At 31.3% G+C, this 25,083-nt stretch overlaps 1 protein-coding gene across 4 annotated transcripts; it reads left to right on the top strand.

Moving 5' to 3' along the window:
* LOC139093734 (broad-complex core protein isoforms 1/2/3/4/5-like) lies at nt 1–23,400 on the top strand. 4 transcript variants are annotated; one of them, XM_070644558.1, is made up of 7 exons: nt 1–369; nt 9,692–9,985; nt 10,052–10,138; nt 10,243–10,593; nt 10,661–10,780; nt 17,916–18,042; nt 18,323–19,967. In XM_070644558.1, exons 1-7 carry the CDS (start codon nt 162–164, stop codon nt 18,891–18,893), a joined length of 1,758 nt encoding a protein of 585 aa, XP_070500659.1. In that variant the 5' UTR covers nt 1–161; the 3' UTR covers nt 18,894–19,967. The 4 variants fall into 4 exon arrangements, with proteins under 4 accessions (XP_070500659.1, XP_070500662.1, XP_070500661.1 ...); XM_070644561.1 differs by lacking the exon at nt 17,916–18,042 and adding an exon at nt 21,675–23,400 and having other exon boundaries at nt 9,692–10,138; nt 19,937–19,996; XM_070644560.1 differs by lacking the exon at nt 17,916–18,042 and adding an exon at nt 21,675–23,400 and having other exon boundaries at nt 9,692–10,138; nt 19,934–19,996.
* Nucleotides 23,401–25,083: the final 1,683 nt, after the last annotated feature.

Raw genomic sequence — 25,083 nt, 5'->3', positions numbered from 1 at the left:
GCTTTAGTTCGGATCGGATCTGGAGTGAAATTAGTGATCAGCTGCAAACTTATCAATTATCTCGATTTTCTGTGAATATATTAAATATTAGTGGATTCAGATAAATTTAAAAAAAAAGAAAAATTGTGTCCAAAAAAGCATAACATATGAGACAATAGACCATGGAAGAGTTTGCACTATGTTGGAATAAATTAAAATTTGCTGAAAATTTATCATCCGGCTTTCAAAGTCTTTTCGATCGCGGTGATTTTGTCGATTGTACAATTGCATGTGATGGTCAATTATTGCAATGTCATAAGCTCGTATTGGCAATATGTAGTCCATATTTTAGGGAAATATTCATGAATAATCCATGTAGACATCCAATCAGTAAGTATAAAATACACAATATATTAATTGCTGGATGGAAGTAGTGAATTATTATTACTGTTATCGATTGTTCATAAATATTTTACGATATACATACCCAAAAAATAATGATATTTTTTTGGTGCGCACAGTATATGACTTTTATCAGATATCTCAAAGCCCAATATCATGATTTTTTTAACAGAAAAAAAATTTCAAGTATTTTTTTATCGTACACTTAATATGTATTTCAAAAAAAGAATGGGCAATAAAAAGATATCCGAAAAATAATATATTGAATATTGCGCCTTGTTCTCTATTAATTCAAGTACATCCATCAATTGAGTGTACAGGTGTCGAAGTGATTATGCAATCACGTGTTACTAGTGGATTCTATTGAAGATTAGTACTGCTACTGGAATTAGATTTTATTATTAGCATAAATATTGAATTTAAATGCAATTTTTAAATTAATTTGTCAATTTTTTTAATTTTTTTTTGTGAAAATAATGGAAATTGAAAATATTTTCATTAAAATTGAACGATGGATAATTTGAATAAATTTAAATAATTTAATGAAAATTAAGCAATTCAAAAGGAATTTTACAAAAATTTGCAATTAATAATTAATAAACTTTTAACATTTTAAAAATAGTTTTTTGATAAAAAAAATGGTAAAATATATAAAATTGCTATGGTTTTGGGGATAATAATATATGCACTTTTAGATTTTTAATGAAAAAATTGACAAAATTAAATATTTGGTTATCCACAAAGTCCTACAGTTATTTTTTTAAATTGAAAATTTTAAATGATTAAAAAAGTTTTTACTAAAAAGGTTTTAAATTTATAAAAAAAAAAAATTAAATCATATTTTTTTAAATTCATTGCAATTTTGTTTATTTAAAGAATTCATTTGAATTTTTAATCATTAATTCTTTTAAATAAAATAAATATTGGATTTTTTGGCATTTTACCACAACACTTTGTAACAAAATCACGACCTTGTCATGAACCTAAATTTGAAATCTTTAACAAAATTCTAGACTCGCCGTAATTTCCAAAATTTCCCTACTTCAATATTTTATATCCACCTCATAAAAAACATGCAATTTTTTTTTATTTTAGTTTGATTAAAACAGCAAAATTTGCATATATTCAAAATTCATTATTTTCCATTGTCCCAATAAATTGGATGAACATAAATTAATATGGATTAAAAATATTATTAGACTTTATTTGAAATATTATTAATTATCAATTAAATTGATGATTTATTCAACTCCATGATCAACATATAACACTTTTTTAATTACTCATTATTCAGAAATAGATGAATTGACCTAAAATATCATAAAATTATTGTCTATTTGAGAATTGTTGAAATTTGAAATGATTATGATGTGAAAATATTACATATCAGTTTAGTGGATGATCATAGGATAGGGCGGCCATCTGCTGTATTTTTGTTGGGACGCTGCTGTACTTTTCACTCTTACTACTGTGTCCCGACAAAGCCCCAAAATGTCACGATTTTTCAAAATACTTGAGAAAACTTGATTGGAATCGGTAATTGGCAAGCGGGAGAGTCTATAGGGGTCTAAGCTGTCGATAGAAATAGTAATTTGCTTGGTATTAGAAATTGGCAAGTGGAAACCAGAGATAGAGTCAGCTTCAGGCGACTCACGTGGAAGGTCATGGTTCACAATTGATCTGTACGGCCAGCGAAGTAATGTAAGTTAAAGCAAGCTCGTGAGCGTTGCTCTCAGCTTACTCTCCTTTCGAATGTACTGTTTTTACCTGATAAGATCATATAGCTTCAAAATCAAAGATTCCCTCACCCCCAAAATAAAAAACTTAATGAATGAACGACCCTAAAATCCACAAGCCATAAGTAATACATTTCAATTTACTATAAAAAGAAATGTTTCATAAAAAATGAAATTCCTTAAAAATTCATGAATAAACATGAACTTTATTGGGTCATAATAGGTCACAATATTAGAATTTGTCTCTCAAGTGACGTAAAATAATCAAAGATAAGCACACAAAACTAAGCAAAAAAAAATTTTTAAAAATAAATTATAATCAACCACGTCACAAAAGCAAGCATAACCCAAGCAGGGAGGGAAGCACCCCAAAATTTATCTCAAAAACAAATAAAAAGTAAAACAAAGCAAAAAATAAAAAAAATATTTCGAGACATAAAGTAAAGAAACATTAGAGACATCTACCCTCTTATTCATCCATATCATCTATTTCTGTTTCCATCATCCACACTTGCCTTGCCGTACTTCCATATATATTTATCTTTTCTTTCTCTTAAGAAAATTAGTCGAAAATTGAAGTTTCGAAAGAAGAAGAAAAACTTATCAATAAAGGCATGTACTCATAATATTCAGATAGTTCAATTGTGTGTATTTAATAAGAGAATTTCTAGTAAGTAAGCAACAAAAACTCAAAAGATAAATGTTTATTGTCGATAATCTTTAACATGTATTTTGGATAACATTAATGACATTTGATAAGGAAATGTAACAAGTCACATTATATTATTAGAAGTACATGTATACTTGCTTGTAAGATATACTCTCATGGTGTGGAAACAATAACATGTAAAAAAGTGCCTCGAGACAAACCGGCACATCATCTTGTGTTTTTTCGGGGGTATAAAAGGCAAAAAGATAAGCGGAAGAATGAGAACAAGACAAGAATAAGAAGATAGAAATAAGAGAAAAATAAAATAAGAAATTTTCTGTGTGTAGATGAGTGTGTATGTGTCGTATCTTATTACCGATTTGTCACTCTAAGGCAAAATCATCATCACATTATTCTCACTGGATTTGATAGATAGGAAAAAAGTTACTTTTTTGACTAATTTTATGGGTTTGGAAATTTGAATTTGTCTGACTGTCAGGATGAGGTTAGGGAGGTTGTCTTGAATATGAAAATAATTGGTTATGATCTGTAATGTGCGAACGAGTTCTTATTTTCGGAATTTCAATTTCGAATGGTTCTTATTTTCGGAAACAAATTTAAATTTCAAATGAACGTTAATAATCTAAACGAAAAAACTCTAAATTTGCCTTTAATTATTGGTTTTAAAGCAAGATTATGCTTAAACTAAACTAAATAATTGTAAAAAATTAAATAAAAAGTCTCAAATAATGAAGAAAAGTGAATTAATGACATTTAAGTTTTTCATTGTTTTCTTAGAATGTTTGTAAACAAACAATGAAAACAAAACCAAAAATTTGGAATAATTTTTGAAAAAACTAACTTTAAGCTGATAAGTTCAGCTTTACACTTCGATTAAATGATTGAAAAAGCTTCAATGAACATAATTAAATTGGTTGTCTTGATTTAAACGAAGCATTCAAGCTAAAAATCATGAAAAACTAAAAATTTTAAAAAATTTGATGTTTTTCAAGATGGCGGATTTTTTCCGAAAAAACATTCGAAATACGATTCAAATTTCTTCGAATCAACGTCCGCATCGACTGTTCGCACATTACAGATTAGAAGCATTTTTGTCGAAAAATTCGGATTAAGTAACAAATTTTCAGTGTCAGAAATCGAGTTTGTTTTTGAAATTTTGGCTTAATTATAATGTTTTATTAAACATATTATACGTCAAAATGTTCGTTTTCAAAAACTATACAGGATAAGCTATTTAAATATTACCATAAATATCCAGGAAAAGAGAAAAAAGCGAATTACATCACATTTCTGACACTGAATTTTCAAACGACTAAGCCCTTATTTAATAGAACCATGCTTCAATATGGAGCCTAGGTTTCCACAAAAGGCTTTCAATATGACTCTATTACTGATCTTAGCAAAAAGTTTGGACAAATTATCCGTGTTTGCATCTTAATGACATTTTCTTTGAACAATCCTACGCCATGTTGCTTAGGAAGCTCCAAGGTGTCTGTTGTCTTCTCAACGTCAAAATTAACCCATATAGTTAGAAGCGTAACCAGAGTTTTTTAATTACTGGGTTTTGAATTTTTGTAGAATTCGAAAAAAAAATTAAATTTTTTTTCAACAAAAGGCCTGCATTTGCTGAATTAAAGAACGGACTGCAGTCTGCAGTGTCCAGTTGCATCTTATACTTCGTCCACAGTGGCAGTTTTAGACGAATTCTAATTTTTTTACGAAAAAGATGGATTTTCGTTGGAAATTTCTTGTCTAAATGTGGATGGGAAGGGGGTTTGTAAGGTATCCCTGTATACGGTCCAATTTCTAGCTGTAAGATCTAAATATCTAAATCAAATCATAGTTCCTACAAATCGAGGTTTAGTTAAAACAGTGAAGCATGCTTAAATTTGTGAGGTAAAGAATCCGAAATTGACACTTTACTGCACCACCTGGCAAGACTAATGCAATTTTGCTGAAACAAATTGGAAAAATTGCATGCACATATTGATGAACTAATCAAAAATGCGCCATCAAGTACATCCCTCTATCTATATACCATTTTTCCCACACTTCATACTCATTTCCATCTGAATAAAATAAAAGTTTCATTTCTATACACTACATAACGACAATTGTCCAAAAGACAAGAATCTCCAATAAGTATGAAAAGTACGCGCTTATATCAATCTTATCAGGTTGTTAGTGACCCAAGGTACAGTTTTTTTCTCCGAAATAAATAATAAAATAATAAAAAAAAGACTTGAAGATGAGCAAAATAAGAGAGATCTCTTATTACTCACTCTATATACAATATAGACACACTCTATCTTCATTATAACATGAAAAATAATTTGTCTTTGTAACTTTCTGTGTACTTGCTCGTTTCTCTTCATCTCTAGTTCTTGATGTGGATGGTTTGAAAATTGTTTATGAATAATGTTCTCTTTTCTATTTTAGGTTTTAGATAATAAATTGATGATAAAAAATATTCCTTCTTGTGAAAAATTTTCAATTTTTTTGAGAGGAACAAGAAGAATGTAAAAAGGGTGCTTTTGTGTATCCTTCATGTGAGGGTTACAGCACAGTAAATGAAAATAATTTTTCGATGGGTCTAAGAATAATTTTTAATGGAAATGTTAAGAAGTTTATGAAGGAAATTAATAGGAAAAATATGAAATATTTTTGTAATGGAGCAATAAATATTACTTTATGGATTATTTATGGCAATAAAGCATTTGGATAATATTTTTTAAGATAATTGAAATTTATTCTTAATTTTTGGTAAATTAAATCATTTGAGTAATGAAACTTTTTTGGAAATAGGCTCATTAAGTAGATTTACTGAGACTTTTTTGAGTTAATGAGTTCAAATTTTGTTGCTCAATTGAGTCATATTATCAGTAATAGTTAGTAATAGGCTTCAATCTTAAATAGAACTTGTTGAATTTGAATTTTTGAGTCATTAATAGTTTGGTGTAAAGTGTTGAGGTAATTTGATAATTATTGAATCCAAAAATGGCAATCTAGAGGTTGTGAGACTATAAGATTAAAGGATCAAAGGATATTTGATCGATTCAGGTGGCACACTGCAGAAAAATCTAATTTTTGACTACAAAATGAGCCAAAAACAGTCTTTATGGTGTTACCAACACCTCCACATGATTCGTGACCTCGCACAGTTAATAGCAGAGCTCGAAGTCGACTCGAAAGCAAGTTCAAAACTATCTCAATTGACAGATTCTTTCCTTAAGTTCTTTAGATGACCACGTGTCATTTCTTGCCTTCTAACAGGTCTTATAATACTCGCAGACAATTTAAGGGTCAGACTTAGGAGGTCACACTTAAGAGAAGGATATATGAGTCAGACACAATCCTAAAAATTCGAACTTTTACAAATTTTCATAAAAAATTGTAAAAATTCCATACAAAATTTGTAAAAATTGCTAATTTTGTATTTAATTAGATTTGAAAAAAAATGTAAAAAACATAATAAATCACATGAATTATTACGTCAGTGCTTGACCCTGACCCAGACTCAAGGCTAGCTCACTTAACCTTCAAGAGAAGTTGAATTCAAAATATTTGTTATATATTTAATAAACAACCCCCATCAAAATGCACCCCTAAAAAAATACTTTTCATCATTAAAACAAACTTTCCATTAAATTAAAAAAAATAAAGAATTTCTTTAGTTAAATCCTCTCCGAAAATTCCCACGCCAAAGAATAATTGCCAAAAACTTTTTAATCATCTAAAAGTGATTCTAGCGATTACACACTGTACAAAAACAATTCAATGAAAAACCTTTATAAATGAATCTACAACAATGTTAAAGTAAAATTGCTCTCATTTCCCATAAAAAAACCCCCTTTTTTGTTACTCTCGATGCTCTCCATTCAAAGAAAAAAAAAGAAAGCAATTCTAAGAAAATTAAATTCAATTTCCATACCATCTAAACCATCTTGCGGAATGATAAAAATAAAAATGATAATAAAAATTGAGAGAAAGGAAATGAGTATTATTCTTACCCTAATTTTCGCACACATCCATCGTAAAATTTTATTTGTATTGTTCTTATGTTTTATTTCAAGGTCTTGACGAGACATTACGAATGAGAATTAGAGCGCTATAAATAAGTTTGTGAATTGAATGGAATTAAATTTATTCATGATGGCGCATTTTTTATGGGGATTTGATATTGGGCCAGCATGTGTATGATTATAAGGGATAGATTATGAGGCAATGGACAGTAAAAAGGGCTATTTTGAGTTCTAGAATCTATATTTTAGCAATTATTGACTTATTCTGGGTTCTGGATGCAAGACCTTACCCGAGTGAACAAAAAACCTGAAAAACTAGTCATCAACTAGGCATTAACCAGTTATACCGTATTGTTGTCCACCCTAGATAGATTTGGGATTAGAATTTAGTGCTTAACTCATCAATCGATTGAAATTCATAGCCCCCTTTAAGTGGCACTTAAAGCTTGTTTCATTAGTTGCTAATTTTCTATACCAAGCCTTAACACCTAAGCTTGAAGTTGACTCGAATTCTATTTGGAGTAGACTAGGGTTTAGTTGACTATTTCTTATAATACTACAGTCAAAAAGTCGATTTTTCATGTTACGTATTATGTGAATAGCTCCTTCAACAATTCAGTAATTAAGTAGCATTCGTTGGCAACTTGTTTACCGCGGTCGAAGCTTAACATCTTGGTATACCGGTAAAAAATATCGTAATTATTTAATCAAATCACCTATTTTTAAATATGTCATAAAAGTCAATAAACCATGCCAAAACCCCCAACAAACCAACCCAATGTGATCCCCAATCTCCTCACCTTATCACAAAAAGTCTAGCATCTTGAAGATTAAGAAACTTTTTTTTTATTCATTTTCCTTTTCTGCCTTAATTCATTCTTGTTTTTCTCATCTCCATCTTCTCGTACTTTTTTTATTTTGTGCCTTTTTCTCTCACAAGGTTCACGATCTCAATCAATAAATGACTCCCCAAAGACACGTGTTTAATTCGGTTGATTTAATTCAAAGTCAAACGAGATGAAGAAAATATAAATTTACAAAGTATTTAATTAAATAACAAATTATCGGATAATAATTTCACAGTAGGGAATTCTTCTTGCCTTTATATAATTTCGTAATGAGTTTACGTAGACGATGTTTATTTATTTATGCGAAAAAAAAAAATTAAATCATTTTGATTTTTCTGCGTGATTTGTTTTGTGGGTTTTGCGTCAACATTTTAATATATGGATTAGGAAAAGTAATTATTTTGCAGATATTACATAATTAATTCGGATGAAAATTTCGTGTTTTGAATTTTCATTACTCTTGGGACTCTTGATTGAGCATTTTAATAATCAAGTGGGGATTTTATGAACAGTTTAAAATATGTTATGGATAATTAGATGACAGGTAAATTAGCATTTTTAGGAAGAGAGTTGAAGTACATTAAATTTGGGATAAGTCGATGGGGAAGGGGGATTTATATCTTAATTTTAAGAAAATTCTGTTAAATCCCCTTGCAATTTTTTGAGAACTGTCCAAATTCTTGTCATACATTTGCAATCACTCTATGTAATGACTAAGAGATCGGTCTCAGTTGGTAATCTAACCCGCATATTCGCCTAAGCGTGATACAAATATCCGGTCTGTTATCCAGCCACCCCTGGCTGCCACTTGGCTTTAAGTATATTGCCATCTCGTCGCCGTGGTGGCAACATTTCAATATGTGCCGATCGGGCACAGAGCTTGATCCAATATAACAATAAAAGGTGTCTAATGGACATTGGAAGCAGAAAAGAGGGTTTAAGTCAAGTTTAAGTATCACTTTGTGTCACGATCCTTAACAACCCTCGGTAGCTCAGTAGGAAAGAGCACTTGACTCGTAATCCAGAGGGATCCCACGCGCCTGAGTCTAACTCAGAATCATAGAAGAAGTAAGATTCCAAACCAACCTCAATAAGGAATTTGAAATTTTTGAACTAATATTCCAAATTTTAATAATCATAAAATTTTTAAGCTTTAAGACAGCATCTAACCTTTGCCAAATATTCTATATACCTAATAAATTCTTGATACCTCCTAATTAACATTTAACATAAATTTTAATGTCGAATATATCACATGATTAAACATAATTCTAATATATTCTAAATAAGTCAAAATCCATGGTGTTGGTGTGCAGTGACATTTGATATACCAAAAAATGTTTACTTCCAAGAACTTGGGTTATATGTTGATGGTCGCAATATACAAAGACTCCAAAAAAGCCCACTCAAGCTTAATAAATATTGACAATATAGATTTTTTGTTGTATAAAGTTAAAGAGCAAAGTTCAGATAAAAAATTTTTTAAGGGTCAATTTACATAAAGGCACATTCCATTTGACTTTGAATCCTTCGTACCGTAAATATTTCTACATAAAAAAATTTAGCAAAATAGCATAAAACATGTTGATCCAATTCACACAGTCGACATACTCGTATGATCTCTTATTTTTGTTCCGTCAATATTCATCTATCATTTACGACCGGAAATTTAAATCTCATAAAAATTCAGAACTTTAGTGACTTGTTTACCCGAAAAAAATATGAAATCGTCTTAAAATTCCCCAGAAAAATCTTAAAAAACATTTTGATAACAAAATCTGAGACTAAAAATTTATGAGACATAAAAAAAATATAGGAGCGTAATGTGAAATTTCTTTTTTACTCAATTGCATCACCGCTGATAATTTTTGGATGTCGTACATATTTTTTTTTTTTTGTTCAGTCTTGCTAATCACATCAATTTGCTCACCGTTTTAACCTCTTTGTGACGATTGTCTGCAACAATGTCTTGATAATTTTTTAATACTAAAAGAATTTTGTGTTCATTAATTTTCGTCTTTAATCTCATTTTAGTAATTCTCAAAGACGTAACATTTTCTATAATGTCGGAGCTTTTACAATTTATGTATCAAGGCGAGGTGAACGTAAAACAGGCGGAATTACAAGCATTCATGAGCATTGCAGAATCATTACAAATTAAAGGTTTAGCAACAAACAGCGGCAATAGTAATAGTAACAATGGAACGAATAATAACAATAATAATAGTACCAGTAACGGTAATAACAGCACAATGAGAAGCAGTGATGCGATGAACTCATCATACAGTCAATTTCATTCGAACAATGTCAGTGGTGGTGGTGGTGGAGGTGGTAGTACTGCCAATAATACTGGAGTTCATCGTAATCATAATCAACATCAATTCAATTCCGCAGGAAATCATACGGAAAATCATCGACAAACAACATCAACGCCTCTGTCGACGACATCGTCAATTGATTGTGGAAATCATTCGATAAAAGGTAGCGACTGATTTTTTATTTCCAGCTAATTTCAAATAAATTAAATAAATTTTTTTCTTCCTTATTCGAATTTGAATCGAACCCTCTTTTTTATATCTATACAGGAGGTAAACACATGAGCGGTGAGAGTACAACACCCCAAACGGCAACACCCTCATCATCATCGTCATCATTCGCACAGAAGCGTACGATTGATCAAATTAGTGAGCAACAGCAACAACGACAAAGTCAAATGAAAATGAAACGTACTGTACATGATGTCAGTGATAGCGACATGAATGATTCAATTGATAATATGACATCTGATGATATTTTTTTACCAGCATCGATGCAACCACAAGTGACAATTAATGAATCTCCACGATTTGATGTGAATAGTGTAAAGCGTGAGAATAGTAATGATGTCATTCGGCCACAAAGTCCTATGAGTGGAAATGTCTATAGAAATTCTTATCGTAAGACATCAAGCATGTCTGCTTATGACAAATTTTTTTCTCATATTTTTTTTCCATCTCATTACAGATAGTTCAAATTCAATGCAAAACACTTCCTTTCCATATTTTCCCGATTTCACCTCGAGCGACTTATCAAACAGCAATAACATTAATGACTTGAGTAAATCGCACATGGAAGTTCCACCAGGTAAGAAAAAAATTTTACAATTCGAATACGAAATGATGAAAAAATATGAAAATTCTCGTTCAAAATTAGTTTGAATAAGGAACAGAAAATCTTGTCATTATCATTCATTGCACAATTCCATTATATTGTATGCTCTGTGTACCCTTAACTTGAGTTTTGTGTTTGAATTTTTAAGCGATTTTTTTGAGGATGGTCTCAAAAATCTTTTGTCGACGCAAATAGCTTGAGAAGGGTTCAAATTTTGAAAATTATCGATAGATTAAGATGTAGAACTAAGTGAACATCTTGTTTTACATAAATGAGATGTAATTCAATCATCTTATGGTTGAGGGTATTGACACATGTAAATTTAGATGTTCACATCAATCAACATATCCTTATTACATGAAACTTGAAAGGCATAAGGTGTAGAGAAGACAAGACGTAAAAAAAAGTGTTCTCAGGTTGGTGAGATTAAGGATTTTAATAATTTTATTGAATTGTATGAAATTCAGGTATTCAGAACAATTTTAAACCAGTTTTGGCATTTCTAGACATGACTAAGCCATAGAATTGAATTTTACTGACTTCCACTCCATGCCAAAGCCACGTCGACCAGGAAATACTTTACTTTGCGTGTTCTATTTGTGTGCTTTTCGGGTTGAAGGCCTTGTCTAAGGTAACAAGACCCATATTACTTTGGCAGATCAACCATTACATTTATCGACACCCAAAATTCTGAAGTCGACTCGGATGTCGTATGAAAAAGTCGGTTCTAGTCGACTCTACCACATATCAAGTTCTAGTCAACTTCGAGCTCTGATCAATTTTTCTTAACATCGCATCAAAGTACCAAACCCTGCATCCTAAATTTTCACGGTATTTACTTTTCATCTTTCTCAACTCTCACTCCATTGTTCACGTCAATTTGTGATAAAATAAATTTTAATGCAATTTTCTCCTCATCAAGAAATGAAAAAAATCGAAGAAAATCGTGAGTTTTGATTCCTTTTTCATTCCTCCTTTTCATTTCTATCTTGAGCATGTCGCTTCAAGAATTTTATTACCGAATGTGATTTTCATTTCTGCTTGAGTAAATCTCACAAAAAAAAAAAATTATCAATTCTTCAAACGAAAGCAATTTTTTAACGATGTTGAAGGTTAAAAAATAAAAAAAAAAATGTTTCATGCTTTTATCGAAAACAGAAAATTTATTGAGCATCACAATCTGTGTGTGTGCAGTCACAAAAAAGACAGATGAAGGAAGAGAAAATTATCGTATGATTGGGAATGAAAATGTAAATAAAAATTATGATAAGTGAACAGAAAAATAAGAGAAATCTCAAAGAGGTCACAATATGAGATCATTTAAGACTTAAAAAAAGGCGATATGAAGTTAAATGACTTTGCTTAAAGTTATCTCATTTGCTTTATATTGTGCTGTATATTGAGTATGCATACATGAGATATTTGCTTGTATTTGAGATTATATTTTGAAAATATCGACATGATTAATCTACTTGAATCTTGATTTACAATGTCTCATGTGTATGTCATGTCTAATAAAATATTTTTCAATAATTTTGAGTGAATATGTTAGGCATATGTGTAAAGGAAGCTATGAATATCTTGCTTAATCTGATTAAGAATTGATATCTATGTAAATTGGGAAAGTTTTGGATCTTAAAGTCAATAAATTATGCAAAATATCAGAAAAATTTACCTTGTGATGTTCATCCGACCTTTATGATTTGGATCTTTACATTTTTCGGCAAAAATTGACCAAAATCAGTCATAATGGTGCAGACAGGGCAACTTCACCCTATGTTGTTAATACGGCAACATAGTAATATCCTATTGAAAACGTTGTGCTGTTTGAATCATTTTCTAATAAACAGTAAACATACTTACATGCCCGAATGACACATGACATATAAATGTTAAAAAATTTGGCCAAAAAGCTAGATCAGCTATGTGATTTCCGGGATGTTATATTGAATGATGTCATCAGGGTATTAATTGTCTGTTCGGAATTAATTTAATTTGTAGTATTTTATGCAAATTAACGGTCTATCTAGCTTAACATTGTAATTTTTTAGGATAATGGAGCTTAAACCGCTCTCATCTAAAATTATCTAGACTTAGGATTGATACCTGTTTAATTTTATAGCATATACCTAGGTCTCTGTAAGCTTACAACCACTCATACTTACTTCATCGGTAAGAACGTATTTCGGTCGATTGACACGCGTTTCTAATATCCGAATCCGGCTCATTCGTGCTCAAAATTAATGAAAAACTGAGAAAATCCAGTCTCTCTAGCAGACAATGACCAAACTCACCTAAATGAGCGCGTTACTAATCTGTTCGGATCCATCATCTTCTTAAATTTTAAAACTCATAAGAGAATATTCCCCATAAGTCATAATTCAAAAGCTCATCTCCAAAACATGTGAAGCAATTGATAATTTTGACATAAAATACACAAAAATATGAAATAAAAAAAATTAGATTATTAATAAATTTTATTACAAACTCTCGTCGTCGTCATCTATCTATTTATTATCACTATGTCTTATTATTTACAGTTTAAGTCGAAAGATCTCGCACACATTTATCAATCTGACCTCGATTTTTGTCGAGCTAAACAATTTAACTTGATTCATTATTTTTTATTTAATTATTTCATATTTTACTTTCCTAATAAAGTAATGAGATTGATATAGGATGAGAGAATAAATTGCAATTTTTTTAAGACTTTTTTTTGTTATTGATGCATCTAAGTGATGACAATAAAATTGATAAAATTAATAAGCTGAATGGAATAAAAAAAAAAATAATCACTCAATTTATTATTGATAAAGGAAATGTGAAGGAGAAAATGAAACTTATAAGTTTAAGTTAAGGAGTTGTTTACATACTTAAATGTGTTTATAGAAAAAATACAATTGCGGAATTAATAACTTTTCGATTTCATATCAGTCGTGCTGATATTAAACTACATATAAAGCAATTTTTATAGTGAATAATATGATTAATTTTCAAAACTAGAATGGGATATGCATTTCAATTTGAAAGTTTTAAACTTAATTATTAGATTTCGATTAATTAAGTTTGGCATTTTATTAGTATTCAATTGCGATATTCTGATATTTTATTAAATTATTGAGTCCCAAAGCATTTGTAATGCTTTTCAAATTTACGGGATTTTCCGGTCCTGAAACCGAGTCCATGCCAGAATCTAGGGGTGTAGACAGAAACCTACTTGCTGACAACTGACTCGCTTGTCAAATTGTCAATAATGTGCAAATATTTCTCTAATTCTCTTTGTCATGATTAAATTCTTCTTGTATCTTCTTACGTCAAAACTCAATTTAATAGAATCTTCAAAAAATATTCTAATTAGGCTCAATAATCTGGATCAAATGCTTTCAACAAATTATCCTAATTGAATATCTTCTGAAAAATTTGTCAAACTCTAAGAAATTGATTTCGCATATCGCAGACATACTTCCCCTTTAATAACTGAATGTAATAAGCTAACGAATTTAAACTATTAATAACTTCATGAATATGCTGGTTCTATCCCGAACAACACAGCTTATTCGCTGATATACAGTCAAGTAACTGTGTTAACGAAATGACGTGAAATTATCCTGACGACATCATTATGACTGATTTTAACACATTTTCACGGCAAAAAATGTAAAAGCTTGAAGTCGATTCGGATTTTGAAAGAAAAAGTCGACTCCATACAAAATTCGAATAGACCTCAAGCTCTGAAAAAAGCGATTCGTCTTATTGTACTTACTTACCTCCGACTTGGGGCGTAAGTTGCTGCAAAAAGCCTTCCATCTGACTCTATTGCTGTCGAGCCTTATTATATTGCTCGGGTATTCAACCTTTTACATCAATGTCAAGTGTTTTCCAAGAATCAATGAACTTATATCATTAAATTTACTAACGAGTAAAATATTAATTCATAATTAGATGAACCCAGTCAGCCCACACTTGTGCTTCTAACAGACGAAAATTCTTATTTGGAGATAAAATCATTGACTTCTGTTCTGAGATATTTCTTTATTGTTAGATTTTGCTTGTTGAAATTTCATCAGAAAAATATTTCCCATGACAGTTGTTGAATAAAAAGATGAAAATCCAATTGATTCCATTCAAGATTCCATATAATCTCTTCATGCTTAATCTTTGCTATAATATTAAGTTTCACAATATCCATTTCATTATCAATCTCTTGATTTTTTTTTTCTCCCCCCTTGAAAGCTGTAATACGTGTAGGATGTAAGGATATACATAATAAGCACAATAAATCTAATAAATCCTCGTCGAATTTCTGACAGTAATGCTGATTAATTCTTCAAATTCCTTTACTTTCCTTATACTGTTAAATTATTTAATCGAATAATGCCAGAAAATTTCAGATAATTATTCTCTGACATTCGTATTACTTCCATGTTATTAACGATGAGCGTATTATTGCCACTGCTATAAGCACAACGATATTGATTAATTGGAACCAATGATACTAAAATCAATGAATGATTAATAAATTAGCGAAAAGTTTATGATTGGGGGGATGTGAATCAATGGGAGTAGTTGATTAATATTGTGATTTATTGCCTGTCTTTTGTGGCTTGATGAGAAGGGGGTAATGTGGGAGGCGTGGACAAGATTTTTTGGATAAGCTTATTATGGATTATTTACATGGAAATCAATGGAGTTCATTAATTTTTTAAGGGCATGATTTTGGGAGAATTGATCAAGTTGTAGACGAGTTTGTTGGCATTTGTGGATATTCTTGAAGGTAATGGATAAGAGCAATAGACTGTGACTTGGTGGACCTCACTCGATCGAGAGCCATAGACCTGCATTTCCTGCAATTTTGAGTTGATTTTAATAGTAAATTCCAAACAGGTACAGATACTGCTTTTAAGTACCGTATTGATCTGCTTATTGTCTCTTAAGGAGTCCAAGGTGGCACACCTGCGTTTAATGCCTTTTAGGATTACAGAAAGCAATATTTTGGACGATCCCTAGTTCAAGCTATAACATGCATGATTTTCATGATTTGTCCACGACAAGCAAATGTCCATAAATTTACAAAACCGCATTACGCTACTAAACTATTTCCAAAAAATCCCCAAAAATTCCACAATTTGTAATACATTTTGATGATAAATCAAATTCATTTCTCCACAGAATTATCAATCCAGCAGTAAATTACAATCAACATCTTCCACATGTCAAGTGTTCATTAATAGACAGCTGACATAAAATTATCAGCAGTTATCAGCTCAATGATGTTTTCACTCCTTGCCTTTATTTTACAACCTCTTAGTTAATTCCTCTATCTATAATTTTCTGTTTATGCCTTAAAAGCTACTTCATGTACTTTATTTTGTTTTAAAAAAAAATTCAAATGATATTTTTAATCGACATATGACGATGATAAACGTCAGCAGAAAATAAAAGTAACTAACGAGAGAGAATATGTCTGTATAATTGACAATATTCATGAACAAGTAGTATAAAAAATCAAAGATCAAAATAATAAAACTGATAAATCTGTTCTAAAAAGGCCGTATATCAAATAATATATGAGCAGTAAAAATTTTCCATAATTTTTTTTTTTATTCATACATTATTCGTACGTATCCGTTTGATTTGAATTATTTTGTAGAATTTTAAAATGAACTTTGATTTTTGAGATTTTTAAATGGCAAAATATGAATATTTTCTATCAATTTCTCCAGCTGTTTGTTTTGAAATTTGATTGTAATGTCGAGGGCAATGTGCAAATTCTACCCGATATCGACATCACTCTATAGATTGATTTAGTGATCCGGTATCTGATGGAAATCGAACCCATATGCTCACAAATAGAGTAATATATACAGATATCCGGTCTGTTGTCCTCAGAGGCATTCTACTCGGTTAATTTTGGTCCTTTTAATGATGAAAAATTTAGTTCCGGGCAACGTTCGGGTCTGGTATTAGCAGAATCGGTTAGATATGGTTTGACACCCCAGACTCTATTCTGCTTGGACACCATAATATAAGAATTGTCAATTTCTTGCTGTGAGTCGGGAGCAGATCCAGATTTAAACATTTATATTGGCCTAATCGATGTTTGAATTTAAAAGTCTATATCCAGTCATATCTAAAGCTAAATCATATCAAAAGCTCAGATCCCCATCCAGGGTCATGTCCTATCTGCACATCTGTAGATTAGTTCAGCCAGTAATCAGGAATCTAAACCAGACTAAGGTATTTTTTGTCATAGAATCAAAATTCCGCTATAATGTCGATAATTTGCCAAAACTTTTGTAAAAATTAAATAATTTTAAGCTTGAAAACTCTTAATCCCGAGCAACAAAGCCACATGGACACCGAATTCGGTCGGCTTCCATTTGATTCTATTATGTTAAAAGAAGAGCTTTAACAAAGTCTTAGCAGAGCCTTAAAAGCTCCCAGGTGGAGCCTTCTTCAATTGTGTCGCTCAATAATATTCAATATCTCTAGTGTCTGACACACAAAAAACTCCATATATGGTTAAATACTTAAATAGTCACGTACATATCATGTCAAACGCTTCAATAAGTACTTAAAATATATTCTCAAAAATTATTTCATCTAACCATAAACAATCAAAGTTTAATAAATGTTGTTTTATGAGACTTGACCCACAAATCGTGTGCGTTGATAAATTAAAGACAAAAAAAATCAACAAGATGAAATATTTTTAGTTAGTAAATCTCGCGAGCATTTGGAGATAATTTTTAATAGAGAATATTTTGTTGTTTATTTTAATTTTTTTGGATTTCATCAGTAGCAATGTCAAACGGCTTGATTTGATGGCTTTTTTATATAATTTGGTTTTTGTGATAAGATTTTTTTTTTTCTACAATTTATTATTGAGTGGAGCAGTAGCACATAGAGATAATGATATGTTTGATAATTGTGCTTATTTTTGAATATTCTAAGCTTTATATATTTTATATTTTATACATGCTCACTGAGCAAATGATGAGAATATTCTCAATATCATCAATTATGAATCCATCAAAAACAATATAAAACCTTTTGTTTTAAATACAAAAAAAATGACATGAGTATATCCAATTGTACCTCTCAACAGGTACTCACAACACAAGCCTTACTAACGTAACGATGCTATCTGCTACCTCATTACTCCATAACTCAATGATATTTAATCGAAACAATACGGTGGCGACACAACAGGGCATGAAAACTTATTGGCTATGGTATGAATTTATTTCTATTCTATTACACAAATTGAGGAAGAATTTGACTAGTCAGGAGTTGATTTTGGACTGAAAACTGAATTTAAGGGATGGCCATTAATGATGTCTATCTAAATTGACCTTTCTACTTCCTTACTTGAAGAGCAATTGACAGATGGACATCATTAATGAACAAACCCCAAAATTCTATTTTTAATGCAAACAACTCAACTTCCTCTTCAAATATCCAAACTTGAAGAACTTTCTAATGAAAATTCCATCAACAAAATATACATGACAGCCGCTCTTATCGCCTAACAACATGTCGAGCACGCTGTATTACCCATCAGGGACAGTTGATATCAACAACCGGCCAACACAATCATCCACCACATGTTAAAGGTGGTACAATATCAACCTCAACAACACCAGCCGTAATGGTACCATCAAATAATTTCAAAATGGAGGATACGAGTGGAACATTCGGTCATCAACAGCAAATGTCAAATCAAATGCAAAGCATGTCATCAACAGCAAATTTGACAATGATAAATCAGCAACAACAGCAACAGCAGCAGCAGCAACAACAGCAAAGCATGAATAATTTTGCAATTCCAACAAATAATAATAATAACAGCAACAACAACAACAGTTCAACCAATTTTTCCATGTCAAACATTCTCAGTCCTTCACTATCCGACATTGATCCAATTCTAATGCATGCATCAAATCAATTGGATAGCAATATTCAAATAACACCAATTATAAATGCATCAATAGATGATTTGCACATGAATCCACTGGACAGTGATATTTCAATACATGATACATCAAATATTCATAATATTGCAATTACTACTGCTAATAATTGATATCTACACAAGCGGATGTAGCAGCACACAAAAAAATAAATATATAGCAATTGTTCATGATAATTATTCGAATTTACTATGTTTATCCTGTTTTATAATTTTTTGATATATATCTACATATAATATCAATTTTGCAATGAATGATGATGATGATTATACTGATATGAACATGTTTCAATGAAATGAAAATACTCGAAATTCTCATTCAAAAATATTCTAATGAATATATGTAGAACATTTTTGAATGGTGATATAATTTAAAATTAAAATATAAATTGAAAAAATGCAATAAATTTTGAGAGAGATTTTTGTCAATTTTGGGTGTAAAATGGCTTAAATAGGGGGTCTTTTGGTTGCCCTTCATACCACAGAATATGACTAAAATTCGAATATCACATCCAGAAAGCTAGATTTTAAGTAGTGTAGTCCAAAGGGTTGCAATACGAAAAATCGACTTTTGACCCCCTTCCTCTCAAAAATCTCAACATCCCCCTTCCTAAGAACTTTTTTTTGGTGTTTCTCAAATGACTACTCTAAATGTGGTCAGTATCCAGATAATTCGTTAATTTCCTAACAGCAATCTCCGTAAAAGCCTTTAAATCAAGAATATCATAAATGAATAAGAATTACACCAGAGTTGATCAGGCTGCGATTTGTCGATAGAATATCAAGTTATAAACTTGATGTTTTATGGCAAATTGCACAAATCAACTTATCTCATCTATTACAAATATGATTGCATTTTCTCTATTTAATAAGGAGCGAAACAACAAGAGCAACGTAATCTGAGAGTAACGATTGCAACCATGCTCAACTAGTTCAATTCAGTGGATCATGCTTTCGAGAGATTTCTCTTTAGACCTTTTAAGGATTTCCTACTCAAGCTCTATTTCACAAAACCAAAAAAACGCTGACAAAAATCTCTCAAAATTAAACTCTTTCAAAACAATAACATTTAACATCAAAATACCTTTAAAAATATATATCTCAACTTATACATATCTCTCTATTATGTTTCACCATATTTCCTTATATTTAAGCAGCAGTCCTACCAGGCGAAAGGTGGTTCAATGGCAAATTACAATTTATGTTGAGTCAACGAGGTAATTTATATACTTTTGAATAAAATAATAATAAATAGTTGGAATGCAAGGGATGGGAATGTATCCTGGGTGGACACAAATATGTTATGACTAGTTGATGGCAAGTTAATGTCCAGTTGGTGACTAATTATAACGTGTTTTTGTCCACTTGGGTATGTCTTGATGTTGTTGTGAGAATTAGGATGGAAATTAAGGTTATTGGATAGTCATTGACTAGTCTGTGGTAAGCTAAGGTATTGAAGGCAGAAGTCATAAGAATAGAATCAGGAGATGTACAATTCAGGTGCCAAAATGAGTCATCTTTGTCATTTTGGTCAATTTTGTCACTTGTCACCTGAGTTGTCAGCTCCTGGATAGAATTTGACATTTGAAGCAGTCTCTATTGTCACTTGACAATTTTTAGTTGCAGCTTGTCCTTGATAAAACCAAAAAAGTCCAAAATCCCCTCATTAAATTGCTAAACACGCTGTATATCCATCCCTTGACACAAGAAGAAGAAACTTTCAGATAACATAATCACTAAAACTCCCCATATGTGTGTGGTACATATAGGTTCATATATTTACAAGAAAATGTACAATAAATATCACATTCAGAATCCTCTCCCATTTATTTTCACATGGCAGCAAATTTTTCGTACTTCCACAAGATGTTGGGGCAACAAAAGCAACAAAAAAAATCTCCTCATTTATATCTCAGCCCATATTTCTTCCTTCTGTGTTGAGCCTCGTGTCTTTGTAAATCTTTCTGTGTGAATGGCAAACACAATGAACAAAAAAAAAAATAAAACTGAATTCATTTTCATGTCGAGCTATCCATTCACATACATAAATTCCATACATTCTTTTTGGGTTATTGCGAAAGATTTTGATAATTTTCAATGGCATTTTATGGCTGTGACTCCTTAAAATACTTTATTTTGGTTGAATCAAGATACAGTATTATTAAATTTCTAGATTTGGTTAGTTGAAATGAAATTGTGGAGGCTTTTGGGAATGTTTTCATGTGCTTTGGGGGTTTTAGCGTATTGTTGGATATTCAGCTGAATATTTCTTCAAATATAGCTCATGACTTGGACTAAAATTGACTAATACTGGCTGAATCTATGCGAATAATTCAAGAATCCTTATTAAGTCCATGTGAAGCCATATGGAGTCCATGCGAATCATAATGGAGTCCATGCGAAGCATAGTGGAGTCCATGCGAATCATAATGGAGTCCATGCGAATTCTAATGAAGTCCATTGGAATTCTAATTGAATCCATGCGAATCCTAATGGTGTCCATACGAATTCTAATGGAGTCCATACGAATCCTTATGGAGTCCATGCGAATTTTAATGAAGTCAATGCGAATCCTAATATAGTACATGCGATTTCATATGGAGCCGGATTCTGATGGAGTTCATGGGAATCCTTATGAAGTCCATTCGAATCCTTATGGAGTCCATGCGAATACTAATGAAGTCCATGCGAATTTCTAATAGAGTGATTCGCATTTAGACATCCAAGTACCTTTGACATCCGTTAAACAGAAACAATTTTCCAATTCAAGGTACAAAAAGTAAATGGAAAAACGATGACTTACTTATATTTCCTAATTTCTCAAGAAGAAAACAACAAAAATCAATTTTATATTTTATGAAAAATTCATGATTATTTTATTTTATTTTATTTAAGGCAAGCCGCTGCTCGTACATGATGGATTTTCATTTGGAATTCAATACATTCGTAAGGATAAAAAATATTGGCAATGTAATTTATCAAGAAAATACAATTGTAAAGCACGTGTCACAACGACAGACGGAGGCGATATAATTGTTACAAATAATGAACATTGTCACACCGAAATCCGTCAACATTTGAGGAAGGACTACAAGATGAATAAACTACAAGCACAATTGAGTAGTCAATTGAATCATCACATGCCATTTCAAATTGGTGATAGAAAAATGAATTTAGGAACTTACATGTCACATGCTGCTGCCGCTGCTGCTGTTGCGTCGTCGACAGCTTTAGCAAATTGCCCACCCGCAATATCCTCAATCTCAACGACACAAACGTCAATTATGCCACGACAAACTACAACAACAAATTCATTCCCGAAAAATTTATCACTTAGATCGGAATCAGTTTCACCACCACCAACAGCAACACCACCACCTTTACTGCCACCACAACGACGTGACTCAAATGATTCACCATCCAAATGTTCATCACGTGATTGATGACTTTTGTGTCTTTATTATAACCATAAGTTTATGTTAATGTAAAAAGGAATATTTTTAGGTCTTAATTATTGTAAATGAAGCATCAAGTTAGGTAGATGCCGCAAAAAAAATGTTCATTTCCAAAAATCAGTGAACTAGGAACAGTTAAAACCAAAATGGCAATAGTAATTAAAATATCATCGCCTAACAAAATATAATGCGACAAGTTCAAGGCTCTTGTGGTTGCTATGACAATCTCACATGTTAATTCTAAATACCACAAAATTATACCAATTTATTCATGAGGAAAATGAAGCTTACGACTTTATAGCTGTCAACTGATGAGATAATCTCTAATTAAATTAGTTTGATGAGAATATTTTAGGATGTGCTTTTGAGAATTTTAATGATTATGTCAAGATAAAGTGAAATTTAAAGGATTTTTTAATTGGAAAATTTTTGGTTCAAGGTTTTAGATCAGAGGTACTTTTAAGTATGATGGGTATCGAAAGTTAAACTGTTGATAGCTTTACTTGATTCCAATGTCTCAAAATTACAATGATTTCAAGTAAAAGCGCTCTCAAATGGCATAAGGCACCAAATATGAGTTCATATGAAAGCATCATACCAACTAGGTACCAAGGGCACATCTATTGCAAGCTAACTACACCGCTGGTTTCCTAGCTATGTGTCTGGATACGGAAAAGAATAACCCGAGCGACACAAATGAAGAATGCTCCACCATGGAGCATTTAAGCCTCCACTAAACACCAAAAGGAAGCAGTCTACTTTTGACAGTCATAAAACAGCCTTCTAAGCTCTCTGATGGAGCCTTATTCATTTGTGTCGCTCTGATAGACTTAAAGCCTAATCCAAACCACCTATCCCAACGGATATCAGCTCTAAAAAATTCTAATTTTTTATCCAAATCTCATGCACTGTTCTAGTAATTGATTGACATATTTATGTCTCAGCATGTCATAAATTTCCTGATTGTCAATAAATAAAAAGCTTCACAAAACTACTCAATATTGAAAATCAAATTTAAACTTTTTTTTTTTTTGACTTTGTAAAATACTCGAAAAATATTAAAATATTTTTGTAATAAGTTTTTATAAGCAATGAGAATTTTATGTAAATAAGTTTTTGTAATCCAAAGTTGTTTGTTATGGACGAAAAATGTTTAATTTTATTGTTGGGAATTTTTAAAAAATAAAAAAATTAATTTTTTATAAAAAAACTCTTTGATTTAAATGGAATTATTAATTTTTAGTGGTTCATGTAGAGCAGTGCTGGGCAATTTGTGAACTGTAGCACTTCTGAGTATAGAACTGAGGTGTGTCGTCGCTTGGAACTGGCGAACAACCTGTTTACCTCGGCTCTCCGGAGTCTAGCATTGAGAAGTGCCTTGGCTTCAAAAAAAATTGCGCACCACTGATGAAGAGAGATTGGTAGCTTAAATAGGAAGCTCAACTTCAAGCAGCTACTCTTAGTTCTTAGGAAGTGTATGTATCACATAGTAGAGTAACTAGAGTAACAGTCACTTTTTGACTTACAATAGAGCCTAAAATAACACAAATCATTTAATCGATCAAAAGTTCGATCCTAAGCCGGATTCAGGCCTCTAACTTGGTGCCGGATTCAAACCAAATGTCAGAATCACGATGAACTGGGACCGGATTTCGGATGGATCTACCGATTTGCTTTATTTGGGTAAATAAAAGCTTCTAATTCACCCAGCAAAAATACTATTCATTTATTCATTTTAAAACTACAATCACATAAAAGATGCATTACATTTCAGCACTAGATTGAAATTCTATCACATTGATTTATCTGCAATTGATATAGCTTCAATTATTTAGCCAGATCCACTCACTCATATTTATTGGAAAAGGAATTTTATTAAATTTTATAAATTCTCTCTTGAGTAAACGAAACAATCATTGCCAACATGATAAAAAAAGAGCTAGCAATGCAAATATTTTAACAATTTCCAATGGGATTTCATTGCACAAACAGTTGTTAAATTAATGATTCAATGAGTTGAAGTGGAGGAAGGGTAGAGTTAAAAAAAGTACATTGGATTTGCAGTAAATGTTGATGCAGTTTTAGGGGTTTGAAGGGGATTTTTAAGTATAGAGGTTGAAGTGGCTGTATCTTGATGTACCTATAGGCAGAGCTTGAAATCGACACGGATTTTAGATGATAAAGTCGACCAAAGTCGGCTTGACTTCTTATAAAATCTGAGTCAGCTTCAATTTCTGCTTAAAGGACCATTGAAGCTAGTCAACCCCAAATTTCTCTCAAATATTCATCATTTCAGCATTTATTGAATCTGAGTTCAGTATAAATGCATTTTCAGCTCATTCAGGATATTCCCAAAATCCCCGTCCCTTACCCGATCCCAAGACACCTTCCCTAAGTGTGACACAATCCAAAATTAACAAAAAAAAACCAAATTCCTAGCATATCCATCGACCCTATCAACTCAACAACCCCCAATATCCAACACAACAACACATCTCTATTTCCATTTAAACAAAGATTTTATGCTGAAAATGTAAAATTTCAATAATTTATGCAAACATAATGCACAATGCAAAGGCATTTGAAGTAATTAATATCCGACACTTAAATATGCAATTTAATTCAATTATTTTCAATGGAAAATGGATTTAAATATATGTGCATACATATATTTACAGTATATCATGTATGATAATGACTATGATGATGATGATAGTAATTGAAGCAATGCCTGAACAGAGAGGATGATGTAAATATTGTGAGTAAATTTTATTATCATGTTTAATCAGTAAACAAACAAAAAAGTGAACAGAACCAAAAAAAAAAAAAATTTCCTGTATTTGTCTCAT

Source organism: Chironomus tepperi, unplaced genomic scaffold (genome assembly GCF_022539635.2).
Source record: "Chironomus tepperi strain 1889 unplaced genomic scaffold, CSIRO-AGI_Ctep_v1 contig_337, whole genome shotgun sequence".
Taxonomy (NCBI): Eukaryota; Metazoa; Arthropoda; class Insecta; order Diptera; family Chironomidae; genus Chironomus; species Chironomus tepperi.
Note: the sequence above shows the minus strand (reverse complement) of the source record. Positions and strands in the feature narration are given on the sequence as shown.